This window comes from Sinocyclocheilus rhinocerous, unplaced genomic scaffold (assembly GCF_001515625.1).
Source record: "Sinocyclocheilus rhinocerous isolate Xijiao unplaced genomic scaffold, SAMN03320098_v1.1 scaffold2134, whole genome shotgun sequence".
NCBI classification, from domain to species: domain Eukaryota; kingdom Metazoa; phylum Chordata; class Actinopteri; order Cypriniformes; family Cyprinidae; genus Sinocyclocheilus; species Sinocyclocheilus rhinocerous.
Genome location: NW_015652303.1, coordinates 130,141 through 156,070, shown reverse-complemented (window position 1 = coordinate 156,070; position 25,930 = coordinate 130,141). Strand labels below are relative to the sequence as shown.

Here is a 25,930-nt window from a genome sequence, read left to right as displayed (position 1 = left end):
ACCACACCTTGTTACAACACAGTAGGGCTATTGCAGACAGAAACAATACTGTACTACATAGATGTTTCCTGTCAGCTCGATTTTTGAGTGGACTTTGCTGTTCCGATGAGCATGAACGGTATATGAGTGGAGCACTCACATGGGCCGTGAGCGACTGAGCGGAGCACACACACGCATAGAGCGGGATAATACGCTTTCACGAGTCACACCACGTGAAAGTGAATCCTGAGCGGTGAACTAATTTTCGGCAGCCGGAATTTCAGTGCATCTCTAATTATTGGCGACATCAGAAATGGATATTATATAATAGCTGCTTTTTTGAACATTTTAGCAATTTAAAAATATTAAAAAAGGTTGTTTTTTTTTACATGGCACCCCTGCTCTCAACAGACGGCACCCCGGTTAGGAAACACTGGCTTAGACAACATATAAAAACATTAAAACTATATAGATATATAGAGATATATAGATATATATAAAAAATATATAGAGATAAAACCATCTTAATATATATATTGAGCGGTATAAACATGTGTCTTTGTGTGACAGTGTCACAGAGTGAGTAAATTAACAGGAAATCTTTATTCTGGAAGTGAACTAACCCTTTAAGTGAAGATTAAAGTTCAAGTCTGTTCATTTGTTTTGTCATTCAGTGTGCAGTATTGTATAAATGTGGGTGTGCGGACTCCAGTAATGTTTCACTTGTGTCATTACTATAGCAACCAGTGTACATGCATCAGATAGTGAAACCACTGTTCAAAGAAATGGATCCCTATTAAGCACTTACGAAGTAAGGGGTCATTCACACAATACACGTTTTTGAATGCAGTGTCTCAGTGTAACTAATTCTAAAAATGCAGTGCTCACGTGCAAGATACTGAAAATGATGCGAGATGTTAGCAAAACTGTGAAAAACATTACCCCTAACTGTGCTGCATTCAGTTAAAAAAAGTGCAGTATTAAGCCATGTACACAAAGCTGCTGTTTTTTACTTCTTTTTAACTGTATCAAATATCACTGTACCAGTGATGTACCAACTGAAATGTTTAAAGTATTTTCTATTTGTCTTTCTTGTGTAGACCATCAATACTGTGTCAGAAGTCATACGTGGCTCTGAAGTGAATCAGGACTACTTTGCATCAGTTAACGCACCATCCAATCCACCAAGGTCTGGTTTGTGCTTAGCACTGTTTATTGAAACAGTAACCAAAAAAGAAAGAGTTGGCAATATGAACATATTGGCTGTTTCCTACAGGCCTGCGATTGTGGTTCTTCTAATGTCGATGGTGAACGAGAGACAGCCGTTTGTTCTCCGCTGTGCTGTACTTTACTGCTTCCAATGCTTCCTGTACAAGAACCATAAAGGACAGGGGGAGATTGTAGCCACACTGCTGCCCTCCACTATAGATGGTAAGGGTTGCCCTGACTAGCTCTGCCATTAAAGTGTTAGTTCACCCAAAAATGAAAATTTGCCCATAAATTACTCACCCTCAAGTCATCCTAGGTGTATATGACTTTCTTCTTTCAGACGAATCCAGTCGGAGTTATATTAAAAATTGTCTTTGATCTTTCAAGCGGTTTAATGCCACTCAGCGGGTGTTGCATACGTCAGTCCAAAAGAAGTTAAATAAAAAGCTCCCATCCATAAAAAAAAGTGTCTCACACGGCTCCTGGGGGTGAACAAAGGCCTCCTGTAACGAATCGATGCGTTTTTGTAAGAAAAATATCCATATTCAAAACGTAATAATCACTTTAATGTAGCTTGCGCCAACAGTTAGCATAAAGTTAGCATTTTCCAAGATCTCCTACTGCACCTTTAACTTCTTTTGGACTGATGCATCCAACACCCGCTGAGTGGCATTAAACCGCTTGAAAGATCAAAGACAATTTTTAATATAACTCCGACTGGATTCGTCCGAAAGAAGAAAGTCATATACACCTAGGATGACTTGAGGGTGAGTAATTTATGGGCTAATTTTAATTTTTGGGTGAACTAACCCTGTAATGGATGCCTTGGTGTCGAATATTCATGCATCACTTGACTTCAGTTGGTTATGTTTTATACATGGGAACAGTAGGAGGACAATTTCTGTCCAAAAACTGTGTCCCAGTGTAGCTGTGTTATTTTCTTTGTGAAATTATACTATAATTTAACCAACTTAAATAACTTTGGTGGTTATCTTTCGGATGGTTATTTTGTTTGTTTTTCACTGTTTAAATTTCTGATTTCACTAGTCAAACTTTTACATTCAAAATAATTTTTTCCCCTTGTCATTTGTGTATATTTTATGACCCTTGTCATGTCTCTCTGTCATCAGCTAACTCTATCTCAGCGGGACAGTTATTGTGTGGAGGTCTGTTCTCAGCAGACTCTCTGTCAAACTGGTGTGCCGCTGTGGCTCTAGCTCATGCACTGCAGGATAACCTCACCCAGAAAGAACAGCTGCTACGGGTACAATTGGCCACCAGTCTCGGCAAGCCACCCGTTTCCCTTCTCCAGCAGTGCACCAACATCCTGTCCCAGGTACCCTCTCAACTTTAAAATGTGGCAGTGTGTGTTTTCATGGCTGTTTAGTCGACATTTTGGGTTTAAGGCTCTGAGCTTGTGGACTTTAGTCAAGGGTATTGAAACTTTTGGATTTTTTATTTTTTACCTAAGTAATTCTACTGTACTATCCACTTTTTTTCATACTCTCACTGTTGAAAAGACCAGACTATGTTGTGTTTGTTCTCAGGCTAACTGTCAAATTCACCTTTTTCAACTAAAAGGGGGGGGGGGCATTTTCTTTGAAGGTCTTTTAAAAAGACCCCAATGGTAATGTTCTTTTTATTTAAATTAATTAAATAAAAAAAGTTTACATGGATTCAGAGGAATAAAGAAAAACATTTCAAGAGAAAGAATACAATTTTTTGGTAAAGGCACTAATTTGAACCATAATATTTTTAAATATGCACCATTTGTCTTATTTGTATGCATGATGTTGCAAACACACAAAAAATGCCTTCCTGTCTCATCACATTCATTTTAAAGAATTACATGAATCACATAAATGACAGCATGTATTTTTGATTCAAAGCTAAATTTGACAATAAGGTTGAGCAGTTTTTATCACTGAATATTACTGTTTGTCGTGAACATTTCTTTCGTAAATCAATTAAATAATAAATGTGACCCTAGACCACAAAACCAGTCATAAGTAGCACAGGTATATTTTTAGCAATAGCCAACAATACATTGTATGGGTCAAAATTATCGATTTTTCCTTTATGCCAAAAATCATTAGAATATTAAGTAAAGATTAAAGGGTTAAAGTAGCCCTCAAAGTATATCAAAACTCACAATATGTCATTTCCATACCTAAAATACATATTTTACAGTCACAGTTATGCAGATTGATCATAAACACAACTACAAAGCTTCCTACCAGTGGCCATCCTTCACAAAACTTAACATCTACCAAAGTTTTATCATAGGTAGAATGCAAAATGTTTCAATACAAGCATTTCAGTCAATTGTAATTTATGCAATATTTCAAACCTGTAACCCATGGGAGAAAATCAACCCAATTCCGTGCAAAAACTGCGGATTTGGCAACCCTGCAGCCAACACGAGCTGCATCCAAAGTGATTTAAATACTCCGCATATTGATAGTGGCTCCCTGATGCGCAAAAATGGTATGCAATATTAGAATATTTGTGGGAGCAGGTAATGGTCAGAAATTCAGCGGGAGCGGGATTAAGAAAACAGTCTGGGGCAGGGCTCTAATACAAAAACGCACACAATGAATGGCGACTGAAATCCCGGACATTTTGGGTGATTTAGCAATCCCAGCCAGATGCAATTTTTTAGGTCTAAAGAGAGGACATGTCCGGGGAAAAGAGGTCACCCTCCCTTAATTTCTATGGTGGTTACGGCCCTGGCTAGACCAGCACCAAACCAGCATAAACAAGCCTAGACCATCAAGTTCGTACTGGTCTAAGCTGTTTTTTCAACAGGTGTGTGGGGCAAGTGTCTCAAATTTTGGAGACACTTTGAACTCGTATGGGAATGGTACCTTGTGGTTGTCACTAAATTTCAAAATGAAATGTGCTGTGGTTTTTGCAGGGTGATAAGCTCGACCGGAGGGTGAGTATTTCAGCGTGGACAGTTTAATGTGATGGTGTGGCTTGGCCTCATTTTCCACATTGGGGGTTCATTAGGTGTTTTGTGTTCTTTCTGTTTGCTGTTTCTGCCATGTTTGTTGTGTCCCCTTACTGACCCTGGCAGCCCTGGCTTTGACCATTTGATTTTCAACTGCTGACCGCATGCTCTGGTCTTTCGGGCTTGTTCTGGAAGATACAGATGTTTCGGACTAGGGATATGCCGGTATCAAATATCATGTTGCGATTAATTGCTAATGCTTTTATCACGGTATACGGTATTATCACGGTATTGAAATTTAGTTGCAAAAAAGTGTTGTCATAATACAGTATAACAGGTTTAATAACTTTTTTTCTAATAAAAATAACTGAACATTTAAAAACAATAAAGCAATACATAAAAAATGTATAGTTAAAAATTTTACACAGATTAAAGTGCAAAAGAATTATAAAGAGCAATAGGTATCACTTTACAATAAGATCTCATTAGTTAACCTTAGTTAATGCATTAACATTCACAATGAGCAATAGCTACATTTGCTACAGAAGTTATTAATCTTTATTAAAGAAAAATACAAGTCTTAGTTCATGTTAACTCATTAAATAACACAGTTGCAACTTTTGATTTTAACAAAGTGTTATTAAATATTGGAATTACCCAAGATTAATGTATGTTTAGAAGATTTTTTACATTGGCAGTTTATGTTAACTAATGAAGCCCTAATGTAAAGTGTGACCGAACAATAAAGAATCAAAACACTTTCAAACAATATTTAGGGCATGTTGTAGTCCAGAATAAAATGTAAAAAAGTTTTAAAATAAATAGCCTATTAAGTTTAAATATTTGGCGCTGTGATGAACACCATAGCGAATACACAAATCTGAATGGCTATTTAAATAATTTAAATATGTTTTATAATATAATAATTAAAATTTGTTTCTGGGGTAACAGCTGCATTATGTTTAGCGCCTTCTGCTGTCAGAGTGAATGTGCGATTCCATCCAGAGCGTCTCACGCGCTCCGCCATGCGCTTCTCATCCGTGCTTGTTTACATCAGAGTACACACGCGTCTGTGACGCAGCATACAGCGGCGTTGTGCATTGTGACCAGTTGATGGGAAACTATTCTTAAAATGCATTCAAAATTCTGAATAATTTGTAATAAATAATTATTCTCGGTATTTTGAAGTGCCTACGATAACAATATCATGCATGTTCATTATCGCGATGTATCGCATTACCGAATACCAGCACATACCGGCACATGTCTATTTCGGACTCAATCTGTGAAATCTGTACTGTTATTTACCCATTTTCAGGTGGCTGCAAATCCAATGAGTTGATGACGGCAAATATTCATTCAAAACTAATTTTTCTGATTGCTTTCTCTGCTGCCCAGTACTTTCCTGTTTTGCTTTTGTGAATTTTTTTTTTTATATATATATAAACATGTTGATTATTTTGTGTCAGTTGTTGAGCAATTAACTCTCTCCCGTCCCGGCATCTGTGTTACTCTTATGTCATGACTGCAGTTTAACACTGAGAAAAGTGGCTTATCTCTTAAAATTTTCAGTGTGCTTTTTTTTTTAACCCATAATTCATATAAGCTCACACTTTACAGATGCTGTTTCTTTGAAAAATTGTTGAAAAGTTGAAGGATATTTTGAACAATAAAACCTACTGCATAGTGTTTGAATGGAAATGTACATGCTTCATTTCAAACTCGAAATTATTGCATACCATTCAAAAGTTTCGGGTTAGTTTTTTTCTTTTTCTTTTTTCTTTTGTAAAGAAATATACTTTCAGCAAGGACACATTCAATTGATCATCAGAAGGAGTAAAGACATTTATAATGTTTGTATGTCAAATAAATACAGTTCTTTTGGAGAAAACGTATTACGATTTTGTAGAAAATGTTTCTTAAACACTAAATCAGCATATTATAATGATTTCTGAAGTATCGTGTAATGTTGAAGACTGGAGTAAATGTTAAATTACATTTTAAATATACTGAAACAGAAATGGTTCTCTTAAATTCTAATAATATTTCACAATATTACTGTGTATTTTTACTGTATTAGTGATCAAATAAATGCAGCCTGGCTGAGCATAAGCAAAGATTATAGAATACCCAAGACGTGTCACTCGTATAGTTTTGAATGGGAAAAATGCAACGCTCAATATGGCCGCTCTATCGAATGAAGCCCCGCCTTCTGAGCAAAAGAGCCAATCGCTAATCTGTAAAGTCAACGTGTCACTGCAGCTGCCGTTAGATGTCCCGGTTACTATAGAAACAGTCAGCATTCTGAGACGTGCGCCTAGGACTGTGCATGCGCACTGGCTGATCTAGCCTGAAAAATAAGCTTTTTATAACGCTATTTGAGCAAAATAAACAACATTTATGACACAGTTGTTGTCAGATTTCATTGGTGATTTCAAATATGAAATTTAATCGTAAGCTTAGTGAACCGTTTTGAAGAATTTGATGTTTCCCCATTCAAAGAGATAGGAGTTGCACTTGCATGCCCGAGAGGCGTTTCAAAGATGGCCGCCGAGTGACATGACTTGTCTTAAAGGGACTTTGGCATAAGAGACTTTGTTCAAAAACAAAGTTTTTTAAAACCAAACATTTAAACGGTAGTGTAAGTAATGCATATAAAGGCCAATTCACACCACACAGACAAACTTCAACAAACACGTTTATTGGGTTTTTTAGTTCAGTGTGTTACCCCTGTCAGTGTCTGTTGCAGTTGGTAAGAGTTTGTTTTTTTTACCCGACTGAACATGTTCAGTCAGTGTTTGTTGGTGTCTGTTGGGGCAGTGTGAACATAACCGTTATTTTTCATAAAATTCTAAATCCAACAGTCAACGTGTTTGTTGGCGTTTGTCTGTGTTCGGTGTGAATTGACCTAAAGTGTATTAACACTGAAATATGCAGTGAGGTGTAGTGTGTACGAATATCTGGATGTAGTTCTTCAACTAAAAATACAAAGTCAAATTATAAATACTTTTTAAACTCAGTCACAGCTTTCTTTAAGAAGAGGAGAGGCTAAACATTCATTTGGCACATAATTATCGGCAACTGAAAAACATAAATGAAGTATTTCATAAAGTAGATGGTAGCATTATAATAGTGTATTAATACATCATTTGGGATGCAACTCTTGTCTTTTCCGTAGAGGCTGTGTTTCAGTTTGAGGCACTCCAGATTTTGTGTTTTTGTTCCGAGTATCTCCGTGGACTTGAGCTTGTGTTTGATGTTTCCTTCTCCTGTTTTTTCACATAACTTATAAATATTTTACACCTTTGTTTTATTAATGGGAAGTCATACATTTTTTTTTTAGGTTATCCTGATGGCATTTTATCCTCAAAAGCTAATTATCTAAAAGTGTGTGTGTGTGTGTGTGTGCACGCTGGTAGATAGTACAGAAAATTGTCAAATCTTGGAAAGCCTTTAACCTTCTCCTTTGACTTTTGAATGAAACTCATCTGTTATTCACAGTTACTAATTGCAGATATGCTGTGATAGAACATGGATTGGGTTTTTGGTAACTTAAAATCGAAATGGCACACACACTCAGTTCTCTCTGTCTGTTTTTGTTTAGTCTTAAGCTCATAGATGTTGAATATAATTTGACGCTCTAACAGCAAACATTTTTCCGTTTGTAATTCTCATTTTTTATTATCTGTAAATTAATTTAAAAAAGTCCTTTTGTTGAATGTTTTTTTTTGTCAAATCAACTGCAAAACAGGTCAAAGACAAGGGTTAGATGGGCTCCAACTGCTCGGCACATTTCTAACTCAAAAAAGCAACCCTCTGCAATCTTGCTGTTTATTGTATTTCTACAGAAATGAGCAAATATGATTAGGAGGACTTTGGAAATATTGTCTAAAATGAGTTTTTATTAAAAATGACAGATGTTGTACAATGTAATGTGACTTTCTTGCAGTAGTTTCTTATTAACTTATTTGCTCATTTCTCAGATGTTAAAGATGTGCGTATCTCAATATAAATGTGTATGGCAGTATGAGCATGGCCTTATAATTGTGTGTTTTTGTTTCTGTGTACAGGGCAGTAGGGTGCAGACGAAGGTCGGCCTCCTCATGTTGCTCTGCACCTGGATCAGCAACTGTCCAATCGCTGTCATGCACTTTCTGCACAATCAAGACAATGTTCCCTTTGTATCCTTCTATCCGCGCGCACACACACACACACACACCTGATTTATTAAGCTGATGTACACATAAACAGTGACTAATCTCATTGTACAGTGTCATTGATGATAAAGCTTGAATCTTGAATCTTGAAAGTGCGACTATGAGCTTTAAAGTGACCAGTTCTGGTTACAGCTAGTTACTGAATTACATTTACAGTAACCACATTACATCTTTCGCTCTTTGCAAACTAGACTACAACCAGTGTGGACTTGTCTGTGATTTCGATGGCTCTTGTCATTAAGTACAGTTGCTTGTTTGTCACAGGCTCTGTGCTTTATCCTTAACTTGTGTTTTCAGCTGACAGGTCAAATCTCAGAAAACCTGGGTGAGGATGAGCGACTGGTTCAGGGTCTGTGTGCTCTGTTGTTGGGCATTTGTATCTACTATAATGACAACAGCTTAGAGAATTACACAAAGTATGTTCTTACTTTACCCTTTTTCTGTATTTCCACTCATACTTTCTTTTATTCATATTTCATTGTCTTATAACTGGGGCTGTCAGGTGATTTAAAATCTTGTTTAATCTTTTAATTGGTAATTAATGTACATATAATTAAATGTTATTGTGTTAATACATTAACATTACATGAACACAGAACATTTTTTAGAAAGCAGATATGATTCTTCTTATATTGTGTAAAATTAGGTACAAAATTAAGTAATTGGACAAATTGGTGTTAAATATAAATGCTAAACATAAAAGCCAGTAAAGACTTTTTTTACATGTTTGTAAAAAAAAATGTAAAAATCAAAAGCAGAACTGTTTTCAACATTCATGATAATAACGTGTTATTTAAGCACCATATCAGCATATTAGACACTGAAGACTGGAGTAATGGCTGCTGTAAAATGTTTTTGCCAACACAGAAATAAATAATTAAAACTTTAAAATTGTTATTGTGAATTATAATGCTATTACAATATTACTGCTTTTGCTGTATATGTGATGAAACAATTGCAGCCTTGGTGAGTGTTAGAAACTTTGAAAAACATCAAAAAAATCTTACTGACCCCAAACTTTTGAATGGAAGTGTATCTAATAAATCTGATAAATTAACCATTGACAGCCCTTCTTATAACATTTGCCCCAGTGCTGTCAGTTGTGCCTCCTATCTCTCACTGTTTCACAAAATATTTTCTCTATCTCTCCACAGAGAAAAGCTGAAGCAGTTGATTGAGAAGCGCATAGGAAAAGAAAACTTTGTGGAGAAGCTGGGCTTTATAACCAAACACGAACTGTATTCTCGTGCTGCTCAGAAACCTCAGCCAGCCTTTTCCACCCCAGAACACATGCTGTTTGATCATGAGTTCACCAAACTTGTTAAAGAGTTGGAAGGTCAGTGTTGGAGCCCTGAACACAAACTAATACCTCTTTTCCCTTCGTTATTAACATCTGTCAGTGATCCGATCACAAGTGCACTGTGTTAAATCAAGTCTAAATGTGATGCAGACCCATTGAAATTCCATTGTTGAAAAGTTTCATTTCTGGGTGAATTATTATTCCTTTAAGAGTCCAGGGGTGCATATAGCCACCATCACACACAAGTAATAACTGCATTATTACCACAGCCATTTTGTGTTTAGTATTAAAGTCTCATAACGTTGTTGTTGTTGTTTTTTTTTTAAAGTCCACTCTACATTCTGTGCTTCATAAAATGTTAATTTTGTTAATATCTTCCGTTCAATTCAAGTTTATTTGTATAGCGCTTTTCACGATGCAAATCGTTGCAAAGCAGCTTTACAGAAAATTAAAGATTCTGCATTATATTTAGTAATAGCTTATCAGTGGTGACTATCTCAAGTTGATGTCCATTATAGCAACATTTGGTAGTTTTGTATGTTTTGTCTGAGTTCATCTGGGGGGTTCCATCCTCCCTGAATTAAACAGTACATTTTGTTGCTGAGCCTTAATGAAAATTTGATTACTCATATGACCCTTTTACCTCATCCATAATGTTCCATTTTCAAAATTAAAGATTCTGCATTATATTTAGTAATAGCTTATCAGTGGTGACTATCTCAAGTTGATGTCCATTATAGCAACATTTGGTAGTTTTGTATGTTGTCTGAGTTCATCTGGGGGGTTCCATCCTCTCTGAATTAAACAGTACATTTTGTTACTGAGCCTTAATGAAAATTTGATTACTCATATGACCCTTTTACCTCATCCATAATGTTTTTTCCATTTTCTGTGGTTCTTTATTTGTTCATAGGTATGATAACAAAAGCAGTGCTTAGGTCAAGCGAGGAAGAGAAAAAGGAAGAAGAGGTGAAGAAAACACTAGAACAACATGACAGCATTGTAACCCAGTACAAAGAGTTGATTAGAGAACAGGTAAAACTACATTAAACTATATTCCATTCTCACATTTATGTCTGTGCAAGGTTTCAAAGTAGTCCTGTTGATATTTTAATGCATGTAGTATATTCAATTATTTTGGGTTATTCATGAAGCAACAATAATTTGCATACCTCATCAGTCTATTTTATATGAAAATCATAAGCTCTGTTGAAAAAATCAATTATTTCCCAGCTTGTAAAAAAGTAATGTTGCACATAATTGTCTCTCCTTTTTATAAGATGTTGTTTATTGAATATTTGATTATTATCTGTACCTGCCATAAAGCTGAAATGCCAATACACTTAAATTCAAATTATTATTTATGTTGTGATCCAGCCAGTGCACCTTGAGCAACTTTTGTGAAATTACCCCTTCAAATATGATGTTCAAAAGTGTGCATATGTGACTGTACTATATTTATTTCGAGCTCTGATTGCTGCCATAGGTAGCCCTGCTGGATCTTAATCCAGAGAAGTGAATCCTTATGTATTTGGCTTGGAATATGGCTAATATGATTATAGTATTATAGGGCTATAATTGTCATAAGGATGACTAAACATATTCAACTTATGACTGCAGAAAAGTGGGTTACCCCTGCTTAAACACTGGTTTCTCTTTCCTCTGTAGGGTTTTAGAAGGAAAAATAGGCATATGTTTAAATTACACATTAATTTTCCATTTCTCCTCTGTTCATCTCCGTTTAATTGCAGGATTCTCAAATAAATGAGCTGAAGGAGCAAGTAACATTGCAGAGTTCCCAGAATGAAAAGTTGCAGAACACCATAACACAGCAGTTCTCGCAGATCCAGCAGCACAAGGATCAGTATAACATCCTCAAACTCAAACTAGGTACTGAGCAAATATCAGATCTATATCAGTAGTATTTGCAATATTTTAGTAGAAGTTACTGTTACAATTGGTCTACTCTTTCTTCACATTCTGTAGGTAAAGATAATCAGCAGACAGGTAATCAGGCAGAGGCAGCACATGTGAACGGCCTGCAACCAGAGGAGCTGAGCCAACTCCGAGAACAACTTGAGGAACTGCAAAGACAAAACCAGCTGCTGCAGACGCAGCTGACTGAAAAGGACTCTCTAATAACCAGCCTGGTATGAGAGTGTTCGAAAATTCAAAATTGAAATGTATTTTCTATTGGTATTCTAATATCTTAGACTTTTACAGTAGCATTTATGATATCATTCAAAAGTTCGGGATCATTATTATGTTGTTGCAGTGAATCTCTTATGCTCACCAAGGCTGCATTTATTTAATCAAAAATACAGTAAAACAGTAATATTTTGAAAGAATTGTTACAGTTTAAAATAATTGTAATATATATTAAAATTAAATTTATTCATGCTATGGAAAAGATGAATTTTCTGCAGCCATTACTCAAATCTTCAGTGACACATTCATCATTATTCTGATATACTGATTTGGTGCCCAAGAAACATTTACTATTACAATGTTGAAAAAAGTTGTCCTGCTTGATATTTTTGTGGTAACTGCTTAATGTTTTTGAATGTTTTTGTGTGTGATACTTGTGTGAGAAAAATCGTACTGACCCAAAACTTTTGAACAGTAGTGGTGTATTTGGAAATATTTGGTTTGTGCCCAACAGAAAGCTGAGGGAGTACCATCAGCAGAGGGTTCAACTTCAGAGCTCACAGAATTACAAAAGGTAAAATTCCAACCTTTCTCTTCAATATATTTCATACAAAACACTAAAATTATATACAAAACACTTTGAACGGAGTTGAAAATAATTTTATTTTAATGTTTGATTGCAGGAGGTGGAGTTGCTGAAAGCACAGCTGCAGAGCCAGACCGCAGAGATCACACAACTACAGAGTGAAAGACAGGAGCTACTCAGAGGATCTGAGACCACAGTAAGTGTGTTCCAATAATTGTACAGACAGTACAGTCCACCACACTGCAGTCTCAGCTTCAGATAGCATTCCAACAGACCACCTCTATTTCAATCTCAAAATCGTAAAATCCAGTCTAAAGGAGTCATCATGGGCAGGCTTTTTTTCATCAGTCCACTAGGAGTGGAGGGGAAACACTGTGATTCTATTTTTAAGGATTGTAATCGCTTCCCAAATTATGAAAATGGATTTTCTAAATAATAATTGACTAAATAAAATTGGCAACTGTGAGAGCAGTGCAGCACCCAGACAGTTTAAAGAGGGGACACCTCAGGCCATGAGCAGCAGTCGGATACATAGGGATGTGCGATATGAATCATCTACAAACATATCATAAATGTGTCACTCACTTTGCAAAAAACAAGCCTTGAGAGGGCATGGTTTCACTGCGTGGTTTAGCCTGTTAGAATGCCAGTGAAAATAGTTTCAAACAAAGCCACAGCAGAAACATTGTGCATCTCTGAGCAACACACAGTAGTGTTTTGTTATTGAATGAGTCTGTGTTTTTAATGAATCATTTGAGTGAGTTATTCAATGATCCATTCATAAAGACAGTGACTTGCTTAATTTCTGAATGAATCATATGCTTTGAACAGATTGTTTGAATTATTCAATGATTCATTTACTCATTAATACAAGAGCTTACCACCATCTACTAATGGTTTTAGTTTCATATTTAAAGTTTTATTAAAATATTACTTTATTAAGTAACTCCTGAAATTTCAAGCAAGTATGATACTGAATTGAAATTCGATTCAAAATGGGGAAACAAATCTCACAGTGAGTCCACCAGAAAAACTAAATTGGGTACCTGATCCTACAATACACAAACATTTTCAAATTGCACTAAATTTTCTGTTTTAAGGTACTTTAAAATGTAATTTATTTCTGTGATGGCATATCAAAATTTTTAGCATCGTTACTCCAGTCTTCAGTGTCACATGATCCTTCAGAAATCATTCTAATATGCTGATTTGATGCTCATGAAACATTTCTTATTAGTAATGTTAAAAACAGATTTTTTTTTCAGGATTATCATAGATTTTGATGAAGTTTATTTGAAATGAAAATATTTTATAACAGTGTAAAAGTCTTTATTGTCCCTTTTGATGCATCCTTGCTTAACCCCAGGAGGTTGTAAAAGCAATGATATTAAAAAAAAAAAAAATTCTAACTGACCTTAAACTTTTGAACGATTGTGATTGTGCTTATTAGTTCAGTGTTGTCTTTCTTTCAGGCTGCAGTTCCAGGAGAAGACGGTGTCTACACAGAGAAGATTGCAGATTTAGAGAGCAGGCTTTCTGCTCAGACAGCTGAGACACAAAAGCTCAAGGTGACTTGCCCTTGAGGAATGGCCGCCTTCCTTTTTTCATCATTCACTTGTTTACTTATTTTATGTGCTTTTACATTTGACATCATTTCCCATTTAACACTTGCTCTTTTTTCTGGTCTATCCTGTCTTTCAGGGGGAAGTTAAAACTCTTCTGGAGAGTAAGGAATTGATGGAGAAAGAACTTGCTTCAGCCACGAGCACAGATGCCATCATGCAGGCAGAGAAGAGCAAGTTGCAGCAGGAGGTGCAGGAGTCCAAGAAGGAGCAGGACGATCTTCTCATGCTACTCGCTGACCAGGACCAGAAGATTCTGAGCCTGAAACAGAGACTCAAGGACTTGGGAGAGACGGTACATTCCTTACAACAATGCAGAACATAGTTTCACTGGCTTTGTATTCACCAAATGTCTTTTTGGCTTCTTGCATTTCTTCTTATTCTTGGTTCCGATTTGACTTTTTCCCCACAGATTGAAGATGAGGATGATTTGGATTCAAGGGACCAGTTTGATGATGATGATGATGATGAAGAAGAAGTGGAGGAAGAAGAGTGTGATGAATAAAAAAAGTATTGATTTAATAGTGGTAGTGAAAGACTGCTATTAACCCGTCACTTACACGCTTAGAGAAAGAGATTGTAAGCCTTGGACCGTAGAGCTAATCTTCTGATTTTTAGAAGAATCACCTGTTTCTTTACTTTCTTCATAACTGCATTTTAATTTTTTGAATTTATTTTGCAGTGGACAAAGCAATCCAACTAATTGAACCAGACCCATTTCATTTTAAAGAAGCTTTGAATTTATTCAGATAATAAATACAGATGGATACTTTCTTTTTGATCAACATTCCCAGTGCTTATGTCCTGGTAACGTACTGTAGAGGATTCTGGAGAGCTATTTGACCTAATGATGGAAAGGAGAAAATAAAGAAAAGATTTGCGTCTTTGTTATACATAGTGCAAAGCCACAGAGAAAGTTCAGTCTGCATTTCTTTACAGTTTGACAACTTGTAAGTGTCTTGATGATGGATGGATGTATTCTGTAAGACCTGCCTTCTCTGCTCAGGTGCATAGTGAACTCTGTTTAACATCTCATTCAAATTTTGTCCTTTTCCTGTTTTGCCTTAGATTGCTGCCAGGTCAAATGGCTGTTGTTGTTGTTTTTTCTTTCATCTGTTCCTCCATGTCTGCAGTTTTCAGAATTGTTCATCCATACATTCATATCTACAAATGATCAAACAGACTCTTGCATCTTGCAAAACCCACTTTGCATTACATTGTGTTAATACTATCCATGTGCTCTTCAGTATAACACTTCTGAAGTCCCACTAAATGTTGGGATGCTACACTTTCAGGTTCCTAAAAAACTGGAGAGGTATTTTGCAAAATTTGATTCAAGCTTTGGTTAATTTATGGATAAACAAGCCTCCTTAGAATAAACTATATAAATGCTTGTCTGTGATGTTTTGGTTTTAAACTAAAGTTTTTAATTTGTGTTCTTGATAGGTGTTTTGTTCAATATACAGCTGTATTTGAGGATTGACTGAGAACTTTTCCACTGCTAATACCCACAAATATAATTTTGCCATAAACTGCATTCATGGTCATGTTTGATAATGAATTATACAACAATTATTTAGAAATTGTAAAGGAAGGCATATAATGAAGTTCATATAGCATGTTTTGCAGCTATACTACTACTATATAATTAAATGTTTGCTATTTGTACGCTACAATTTGTTCTTCTGGTCAAGGTAGCATTAAAATAAAAAGTCCAAACTGCAATATTATAAAAATGTTATTATTTGAAATATTTATTTTTATAAAAATTGATAGTCTATTTTTATATTTATATTTTAAAACATTTACCTGTGATGGAAAGCCCTGTTTTCGGTAACCAGGGCACAGAGACAACAAGAAGAAGACAAGTATATCAGAGACTCCTTGCTAAAATTCTTGGGCCTGTGACAGTTTTATGGGTGGCCCCCTTTCCCAAATGAATACGCTCTACTATAGAGACCCTTGGTGGTTCTGTCATTTAAAGAACAGCATTTATTTGAAATAGAAATATTAAGCTATAGAATAAGAATATACATCTTTGAACATTTATATGTTCAATGAAGAAAGATTGAAACAAACTGGTGTATTTCTGACATTTACCAGCAGGCTACCGGGACCATTCTGACCAGCCAAATCCTCAGGTTAAACTATGTGATGTGATGAATCAATAAAAAAACACTGACTACCCCATCATTATCATACTGTTGAAAGAAACGCATAAATAAATACGTTTAAAAAATAATAAATACAGTATTACAAAAATTAATAAGCTATTAAAATATTAAAACTCTAATTCAGGCATGATCTTAGTTGCAGATGTAACTTGTAAATTTAAAAAAAAAATTACAACGGATTTATTATTTATTGTGTATTTATACTTAGGCTACACATTTATCCCGCACATTACTTCATTTATTTATTTGCATGTTTTGCGTTCATATTTGGCCCTCTGATTGTTTACTGTGGGATGTGGGGATGGGACAGTGTTCTCAAACACACACAGGTTATGGGTTATATCATCTCTCATCATCGCCCCACCCTTTACTCCACCGCAGCGCCGCCTCACATCCATAGACATCGAAAAAACGGGACGGATGGTGAACGGAATACACGTAACAAACATGGGCGTGTCTTATAGTGCGTGCAAGTACTTTCTAATTGGACAGGTCTAATTAGCACAAAAAAGTAATGTTTGTTTTAACTCTTAACAATATCTTTAAACTAAATGAGTATTAATGTTTGTCGGGAATGTTCTTAATCGTGCGAAATTATTGTCCAGACAAATGCTGGTGTAAAACGCACACCGCGGTGTCACGTGGTATATGTTACTTTTCACTTCGCTGTAAAACCTTGGACCAATCATAGTAGTTTTGTGATTTCTGACTAAGACTTTTATTTAATTATTTTATATAGATTGTTTTACGATATTTCTATTTGTTTCCCGGATAACAGTTCTATGAATTAATACATTTAAACGATTACACATTATAGTGTATAAATGCATCGAATTAAACGAACTGTGTTCTGGGATTTGAATGAAACTCAATGGTGCGTTTGTCTTTCTGAGCGCCCAAGCGCCCCTTTAGGAGGACAAGTTTGCGTCCCATAATGAACACTAAACAGATGCCAGCTGATGCTCACACCTCACCTCAAACACTGCGGCATCATCCTATAATCTCTGTCTGTCTCTCTCTCTCTCTCTCTCTCTCTCTCTCTCTGACACATTTCTGCGAGTGAGTGTTTAAAAAGGCGCGGATCTAGTAGCCGTGGGTTATTCTCAGTTCTCTTCATACTGCATGACCATCACAAAGGTAAGAAAACCCACAATTATATATACACTTAGCTGTAGTTTTCCAGACTGTGTTCCAAACTGTGTTTTTTATGTAATTTATTATTATTATTATTATTATTAGAGGCTATTTTATTGACGGTTGATAGAGCGACTTTAGGAGACCTTAGAACATCATTTGATAAATTGCCAAATAAGTGTAGAGTTGATAATTCGACCAATTTATTGTAGAAGGCTTTCTTTTATAGACTATTTCAGATTGTTTTCTTGTAACCTATCTCATCTTATGTGGTCTACTGTGTTAATTTTGGTAACACAGCATTAAGGTCCCATTAGTTTTAATGCATTGACATAATTAACAATGAGCAATACGTTTGTTACATCATGAGCCTGATTAGTTAATTAAAATTAATAAAAGCTTTAGAGATAGGCCTATTTTTATTGTTAGTACATGTTAACTTATAGGCTATCTAGTGTCAACACATGAAAACGTAATGTAAAGTGATATTTGTTTTATTGTGTTTATTTTGTTTAGACTTTTTCATTATCCCTTCTAGAGCTGAACTGACACTTACATGTGATGTATTTCTGTAGCGCAAATGCTTTCACTGCACATCTTTAAAATGAAGGATAAAGGTTGTTTTTATTTATTGACAGATATCATAGTCGTCATGTTCATTTTTGGATGAACTATCCAGTTAAGTGTCCATTTTCCATTTGTGACAATTACAACCACAACCACAGTTTTGATAATCTGAATACAATTTATCATTTTTATCAGACAAGCAACCTGGACATGAATTCTAATTTTAGGCCTACTCTTTGAAAATACTAATACAAATAATCATTATCATAATCAGTTATCATAAAACACATGTCTGTCAGACCACTAATGTTTAGTTGAATTGTCTTGAATACTGTCATTCTTTAATATTAAATGGAGGAAATGGCCTGGCTGTATTGCTGAGTGAGACAGACTGACACTCAGGGGAGGCCAGGTAAAGAAAGACAGTTCAGAAGTGTTGCTAGGTGTCAAAGTCCTGAGGGTGAAACATGTCAAAGAGAGGTGTGGTCGTGTTCAGACACGTCCATGAGCCATGAGTGCTGCTTTAGTCTGGGTCTTTACCTGGACACATATGACTCTGGCTCCTCTGTCCAGTATTGTTTTCTGTACATTTGCAACCGTTCAGTGATCATTCTCAGCATAGGCTGAGGAGTTTGATTTGTTGGTTGATTTCAGGTCAGGTGAGAATACTGTAGCAAAATATTTTTTATGAGCATCTGTACAGGGTGAAAAGAACAATGCCAATTAGTAGGCTTAACCCTCTTTCTTACTCAGAAAAGGTTTGGTTGAAGCTGCATTGATGAACCATACACAATTTTATATAATCCATTTGCTAGCACTGTCATCACACAAATAGCTTTAGATAAAAGTGCCAGTAATTCACCTTGGTGAGTGTTTCGAATTGTATTTATTTATTTATTATTATTATTATTCATTTAGCAAATACATGAACTAATATGTTCATGTATTTTAATCACATGTCCAGAGCCGCTGAAGTTGTAGCACATTTGGTGTTTATGGCCCCATCAGCATTCTTTGTTTCTTTGTTTTGCATTCTATATTTTTATTAAATATAACTGTGCGCTGTTTAAAATGAATCCCACGCTTGGTGTGAACAGATCATTTGTTCATTATTTGTTCCATTTTGTATTTGGTTGTAAATAACTGTAGAAGTTTCTACTCAAATAAGAAGTTACATCAATATCTTGATATTCAAAGATCTTGGATTTTTTAAACTTTTCGCTTCTAGCTTTTGACCTTCAGTTGATGACCTTAGTGAAAGGTCATAGATGAGTTAAGGTGGTCAATTAATGGACTAGCAGGTTATTGTTGAACAGTCAGTTAAGGAGGTTAAACAATACACTATCAGTTTTTTCTATGATTTTGAAAAAAGTTCACCAAGACTACATTTGTTTGATCAAAAATACAGTAAAAACAGTAATATTGTGAAATATTCTTACAAATTAAAATGACTTTTTTTCTGATCATTCAGAAATCATTCTAATATGCTGATTCGATATTGTACATAAAAAAAACAAACTCAACTCTAATTGATGACATTAGCTCGGTCTTGACCTGACAGGGAATCAATCCACAGAGACTGTCTTTCATTTTGTCTGGCTTTTGGTGAAGTTAGACATTTGTGGATGGAAATGCACACCCATATATTGATTCAATGTTTTTTTTTAGAATGGCAGTCCATCACTCAGTTGTTGAGCTGTTGGGCAAAGAAACAAGTCTGCATATTCTCATCAATAATGTTAGGTTCTCTTGACATAATCGTAATACCGCAATACTACTTTCTTTGTCCAAATTTAATTTGATCATTCAATAAATAACAATTTCTCATTCATCTAAAAAGTTAATGTCGGAACACGTACATAATTCTTGTTGAGCAAATAATAAATTAGCAATGCCAGAAATCTTCTTATAAGCCTTCTTATAAATATTTCATTCTTATACACAGTTAATTTGAATTGTGATCTTGACCTCTGAAGAATGGTACTATGTGTGCAGTAATAAAATATACACACATGGTCCTCAACAATTAGCACAGAAACCTCAATAACAATCAACAAACATCATAAAAAAGAGCTTGTAACCCATACAAAACAAATAACTTACAATGGTGACAAAAACATAAATCAACATAAATCAAGTCAGGAAACATCAAAACAATCCTGACCACCTAATTTATTCATGCTGCAGCTTACAAACCCTTAACAAATAAGCAACATATGAAACAACTCTTATATACATACATGTTGTTTCATATTGTGTGAGTGTGTGTGTGTGTGTGTGTACCTGTTTTTCTATTCTGGTGGGGACTTAAACCTGAATACACACAGACTCATGGGGACTCGTGTCACGGTGGGGACCTAAATTGAGGTCCCCACGGGTAAACAAGCTAATAAATCACACATAATGAAGTTTTTTGAAAATCTAAAAATGCAGAAAGTTTCCTGTGAGGGGTAGGTTTAGGTGTAGGGTTGGTGTAGGACAATAGAATATACGGTCTGTACAGTATAAAAACCATTACGCCTATGGAGAGTCCCCACAAGGATAGCTGACCAGACATGTGTGTGTGTGTGTGTAGAGAGAGAGAGAGATCCATCCGTCACCAGTTTGTTTTATTTTTAGCTTCACATTAAAGTTACTGTACCCACTCTAAAACCCATCAAGGAGCCTTTCCCAGCATCCTCTCTTCTTAAGTGGGTTATTGAATAGCATGAAATCTTCCTGACTTCACATCCCTCTGTAATGCTCAAGTCATTATACAGTTTGTGTGTGCAGCACATCCCTGCTTTGTATTAGTCAATAAACATATTGATTTAGTTTCAGGTTTCATAAACTCTTCTGAATGTCGTATAGTGTTTAGATGAGCAGATGGCTGTATTGTTTGCAATATATGATATATAGTTTCCCTCATTTAGGCAGGTGAACAAATCATTAATAGACATTCATGATTTATATAAACAAATTTTATGTGGATCTATTATATAATATACAGTGCCATAATATTATAATACACACTAATTCATCACATAAGTTCCCCTTTCATCATCTGTTTGGAGGAGAAATTAAAATTTTGTTATGTTGGTAATGTTAACATATATTTAAGAAACAGCAGTTGTTGCACAAATGTAGCACACTTAACTTATGAACTGTAAAAATACTGATCACTGAGTTTTCGAGGAAGCCATAGTTTCTTATTAACATATTACCTTTATTATATAAATCAATACTGTGTCTGCTAGCAGAGTAAAACCGTGTGGCACATATGTACTTTCCACCCATATTGCAAACATTATTATAACCTGTGATTCAATTTGTGAGCTTCGAGTGATGTTGCACAATTTTGACTTAACAAGCAACTACTATTCATGTTGTGTAATAGCTAAATACATAATCATAGACTGTTTTGTTTCTCAGGAATGGAGATGCTTATATCTGGAAGTTTCTCTTTCAGGACCAGCAGATTGGTGAGCCTCAGTAGCTAGATTTTCTCTCTTAAGAGGGAAATTCAAATGTATGCTTTGAAAGTCAAATTGAACAGTCCCACATTTTGAAGAAAAAAAAAAGAGCTGTGCAAATGAGTCACGTCCTTCAGCTTTAGCACATTGGTAATATATTTACATTTTTCCTTACTCAACACATGCATTGACAAACTGTTGCTCACCTTAATGATTTCACCAAACCCAAAAGTAGATCACCTCCTACCAGTCCCAAATAAAGATTTATGAGTATTTGCTAAGCAAACCGCATGAAGACAGAATGTATGGGGTGGGCATATGCAAAACATGTTTACGCAGATGTGTTCTAACCTGGAAATGTAGTTTTTAGCATGGTTGCTTCAGAAACTACTTTTTAATCTCATGTTTGCTTTTCGGTTAGGTTTAGGTTATAGGGTTTAGCGTAGTTGGTACGTTATTTTCCATAGAGCATTAACCTTTTAGCATCACTTACAGGACATTTCATTTCGGAACTGCCACAATATGTACAACAACCAATGTAATATAACGTTGCCAGATTCACATTTATTTTTTTCTGATAAAACCAAATGCTCTTTTAGTGCCACTGACTGGCATTTCACTTTGGAAATGTTTTGAAACATGCAATAAGAAATGAAATTTCATTGTGCAGAAATATCTTGATTTTCATTGAGCCTGGGCTGGTTTATTTAGTTTATTTGGACTCTAATATTCTTGCATAAATAACTGCATTTTTTTTTACTACACTTATACAGGTAAGAACAAGATTTTATTGTAACATTTTGTGTTGAAAGCTGTAGACATGATCAAGCTTTTATTGCTACAACTGCTATCATGTCACTGGCTTATTTTTGGACTTTAGGGGTGCCAGTAAACAGATACTATTACTGACTCAGTATCATGATCCTGCGTTGGTGCAATAAAGCAATAAAGTTGTTCGTTTTTATCATTATTTATTCAGGACATGCACTCATTCCAGATCAAACTTCCCCTAAAGATCTTCTTCTTCTTTACAAGAGTGAAGAGTTGAGACAGGATAAACAAACTCAACCAGACCATCCTAGAGAGCCCATAGCTGACATTTATCATATCAAAACACAGTCTTTCTCAAGATTTTAGGGTCAATTAACATAACAACAGTCAGTGACCTGGACACTCCAAGACAATACTAATGCCAGTGCCCCATCCTCACAGTCAGGATTTAGTGAGGCCTCAATGGCCCAGAAACTGAAACCAGGCGGTGTATTGTCAAAATGCAGATCTCCTCATTCAAGATCAAACACCTTTCCACACTGAAAGATCTGGACCCATAGAGCTTTTCCTCTGTTGTAGCTGGTTATTAGCATAATGTCTGTAATCTCTGCACATTAGTCAGCTCTAAAGGCCTCCAGAAACATGTATGTCAAGCTGCTCTCTAATTGCTTGGATAACAGATCCTGACCTCATCGCTAATGGTAGTGTGAACTTCTTCTTCTTCTTCTTTTTTTTAGTGATCGACGTTCACCTGCAGCAAGTCAGCAAAAAGATGCAGTTAGCAGGTTTTTCAGTGATTCCTATCCTCTTATGCCTTGCAGGTGTTCAGTTACTATCTTACCTTCCAGGTGAAACGTGAAGTCATCTGATAGAAGTGATACTTCTCCGACTTCCGTCTTCTCTTTTTAGACTAAACCTGACCTGTGGACTGGACTCTGTCCCTGTGTGTGTTTACGCTTCTCATATTGAGGTGCATCCAGTAACTCTACCACTTTTACGACTCCAGTCCTCATTTCCTGTGTATTTGTTTTACCCTGCTTATTTACATAGCATAAACATATTTCTATCAAGCCTCTGCTGTTCTCAGATAACACTTGGTAATGACCTGAGCTTTCCTTGTTGTACAGTAACACAGAAAAACAGCCTTTGCTTCGGCTCAGTTGAAATGTCTGTCTTGCAGCAGACAGATTCAGATTTGAATACCACCAAGAATGGGTGATATGCCAAATATTCACAATACATTGTTTTGGAAAAGAAAATGAACAAAAGCACGCGCATCCAAAAGAATAGAGAAACTAAATATAGGTCCTTGAACAAAAATAGAAAAAATAGGTTGTCACACCACAGCTCCATGGAATAAATAATTATTTAAAATCTTGTGAATATTGCAGTGGTTTTAATCTAAACTCATAAGTATGAGAGTGTTTAGAGAAATATTTTAATCGCTTTATACTAAAGCAGTAAAAATGCCATTATTGTTTGTGCAATTCATTCTTGTGAATAAATTCAAACTTGTCTATTTCACTGAATCGATTCATAGTCTGATTCAATAGTTTGTATGCATGATCACTAAGTCTTTGTGTGACTTATTTCAGTAAATGTTTCAGTGAAAATGTTGATACCTTTGGCTGTTTATTAGAAGTTTGTTATATTAGTGCATATGACTTCAAATAAATAAATACAAATTAATAAAATAATAAATAAAAATCAGAATAAAAACATTTCTTTAAAAGCAATCTTAAAGCAAATAATACACAAATGTCAATACATTTATTGAATATATAGAGGAGAAACAATAATGTACAGTATGTGGAAAATAATGTGTTTTTTTAACTTTAAACCGCATAAACACATTTCATTACACCAAATACACAAAATAATGTTCTTTTTAGCAGCATCATATGACCCCTTTAAGACATTTTAACACCCTAGCCCTAGTGATGAATGTACAGGAAATCCGTGTGGGGAATTTGTCCTATCTTTCCTTCACACCTACCCATCCCCTGTGCTTTCTGCTGTGAGGCGCCACCCATTTAGGGAGTGTGCACACATGATCTCTTACCTGCTTCGCTCACAAACACTGGACGTGCTGCTGGCATTCTGTCCACATTTACTGAGGCTGCAGGGCAGAAGTTTAACATCTGTTTTCTCACAGTCTTTAGGATTTTCTTCCTTTATTGTCATATTTTCTTTGTCTGTGGTGTTTTACAAGAGATCTTAAATGGAATAACTCTGCCTGCGGAAGTGGCAGATAGGGATATTTTCTCCAATTTTATTTCTGCATCTTCACCTCTGTTCTCTCAGGTCTTCGTGTGCTCAACACAGACAGGGTGAGTAGTTGCCACAATTAATTTTGATGTTACTTTGTGATTCTATGTTGTATTGCATTCTCACTTAAATGAACGATTCAGATCTTTAAAAACTATATTAGGCCAGATGGAGTTTGGAGAGATATTATAATGCATACTATACTATTATAGTTATGGTACTGATACTGTTACTATTATTATCTGCATGTCAAGGCTTAAACTTTTTTGGTTATGTTAATGCAGTAATCGATATAAAGACACTGTAAGTTAATGTGTTGTAAAGGTGTAAAGCTACAAACATCAGGAAAAAGAAAAAAATAATAATTGTAAACTTTTTGTGTTTACAACACATGTTCCACATTGTGTCTGGATGACATCTACTCTTAATGTTTTAGTTACTTTATTAATTATGCTTCAAACATTAATAAGAAGGTTGTGGTATTGTCATGATTTTGATATCTATTGTTACCTACCACCACACCCACACTAGATAATCCATCACTTGGTTAATTATTACACCAGCCTTTGAAAGCTGAACAACTCAAACATATACAAATCCTGCCACAGAAGGATTTGCTCATATATTTAATAGTGTTGCAGTGTTTCATGCTCTCTACTTAATTTCAATATATTTTAGTATGGATTTATGTTAGAAGTTTTCTAATAAATGATCAGACACAGAATATAGTGTTAGGATACTTGTTGTACCATGCTTGGCCTGTATTGTCTAGGTAAGACTGTTTTTCCGTCCAGAATGCATTGCATTTAAGGGAAGATTAGTATGTTAATCTCAGGTGTGTTTAAATATATGTGCGTTGTTTTGTGTGTACTTCGGTATACTATGGAATCACCTGAACATTTTTAGTTGCATATAGTTGCAGTTCCAGTCAGGCAGCTATAAACCGTCAAATCTGTAACTGCTATCTGTTTTAGTCACCATATTCTCCAGAATTGGATCTCCACACTCAGAATTCAGTTGCACACAACTCGGATATGTAAATCCAGTTAAGTTTAAGTTTAAGTTTCCCTTTTATTGTCTCCCCTAGGAGAAATTTGTCTTATAGGCAACCGGGAGAGCAGATCAAACATACAAAAAAAAAAAAAAAGTTGTGGAAACACCAGACTTTCTGCAGTTTGATCTTGCTAGTACCTGTTAACTTTATCCTTCAATCAAAACCAGTCATGCTGTTTTCACAATGCATTTATCTACACAGTCATCAGGGTTGTTGCAGACGTTTCTGACAGGCATTTTGTGAATTTGTGAAGCTGTTGGAAGTTGGCTAGTGAGATTTTTCTTCATTGTTTCCTGCAGAGGGTGATGATTATCAGTGGTGGACGCACTGGTGGACGCATTTAGCCCTATGTGACGTCTGTTTTTATATAAAAAATCATTATGAAAATATAATTATATTTTCCTTAAAATGTTCTTTCTTAACTTCAGGCCTTATTCTCATGTCATATATGTTCTGCAAAACAACAAGCTTTAAAACACTTTTTTCTTACTGGTGA

At 35.4% G+C, this 25,930-nt stretch overlaps 2 protein-coding genes across 5 annotated transcripts in view; both read left to right on the top strand.

Annotated features, from left to right (window-relative positions):
• The window catches only part of uso1 (USO1 vesicle transport factor), a 26,320-nt gene extending 10,588 nt beyond the window's left edge, over nt 1-15,732 (top strand). For 2 of the 3 annotated variants that reach the window (XM_016520558.1, XM_016520557.1), the window contains 15 exons: nt 1,080-1,168; nt 1,256-1,410; nt 2,319-2,524; nt 4,106-4,126; nt 8,212-8,322; nt 8,656-8,774; nt 9,513-9,694; nt 10,572-10,693; nt 11,410-11,548; nt 11,645-11,808; nt 12,321-12,380; nt 12,490-12,588; nt 13,865-13,960; nt 14,094-14,309; nt 14,427-15,732. In XM_016520558.1, the coding sequence (XP_016376044.1) occupies nt 1,080-1,168; nt 1,256-1,410; nt 2,319-2,524; nt 4,106-4,126; nt 8,212-8,322; nt 8,656-8,774; nt 9,513-9,694; nt 10,572-10,693; nt 11,410-11,548; nt 11,645-11,808; nt 12,321-12,380; nt 12,490-12,588; nt 13,865-13,960; nt 14,094-14,309; nt 14,427-14,519 (1,872 nt within the window). In that variant the 3' untranslated portion in view covers nt 14,520-15,732. The remainder of the gene's footprint in view (nt 1-1,079; nt 1,169-1,255; nt 1,411-2,318; nt 2,525-4,105; nt 4,127-8,211; nt 8,323-8,655; nt 8,775-9,512; nt 9,695-10,571; nt 10,694-11,409; nt 11,549-11,644; nt 11,809-12,320; nt 12,381-12,489; nt 12,589-13,864; nt 13,961-14,093; nt 14,310-14,426) is intronic. The other variant, XM_016520559.1, reaches the window with a different exon arrangement.
• Nucleotides 15,733-17,163: 1,431 nt separating this feature from the next.
• coro2aa (coronin 2Aa) overlaps nt 17,164-25,930 on the top strand; it is a 24,988-nt gene continuing 16,221 nt past the window's right edge. The window contains exons 1-2 of one of the 2 annotated variants that reach the window (XM_016520556.1): nt 17,309-17,325; nt 24,417-24,442. Coding sequence is in view for 1 of the 2 variants with exons in the window: in XM_016520555.1 (XP_016376041.1) it covers nt 17,311-17,325 (15 nt within the window). In the remaining variant the exon portion in view is untranslated. Of the gene's footprint in view, nt 17,326-24,416; nt 24,443-25,930 lie in introns of both variants that reach the window. The other variant, XM_016520555.1, reaches the window with a different exon arrangement.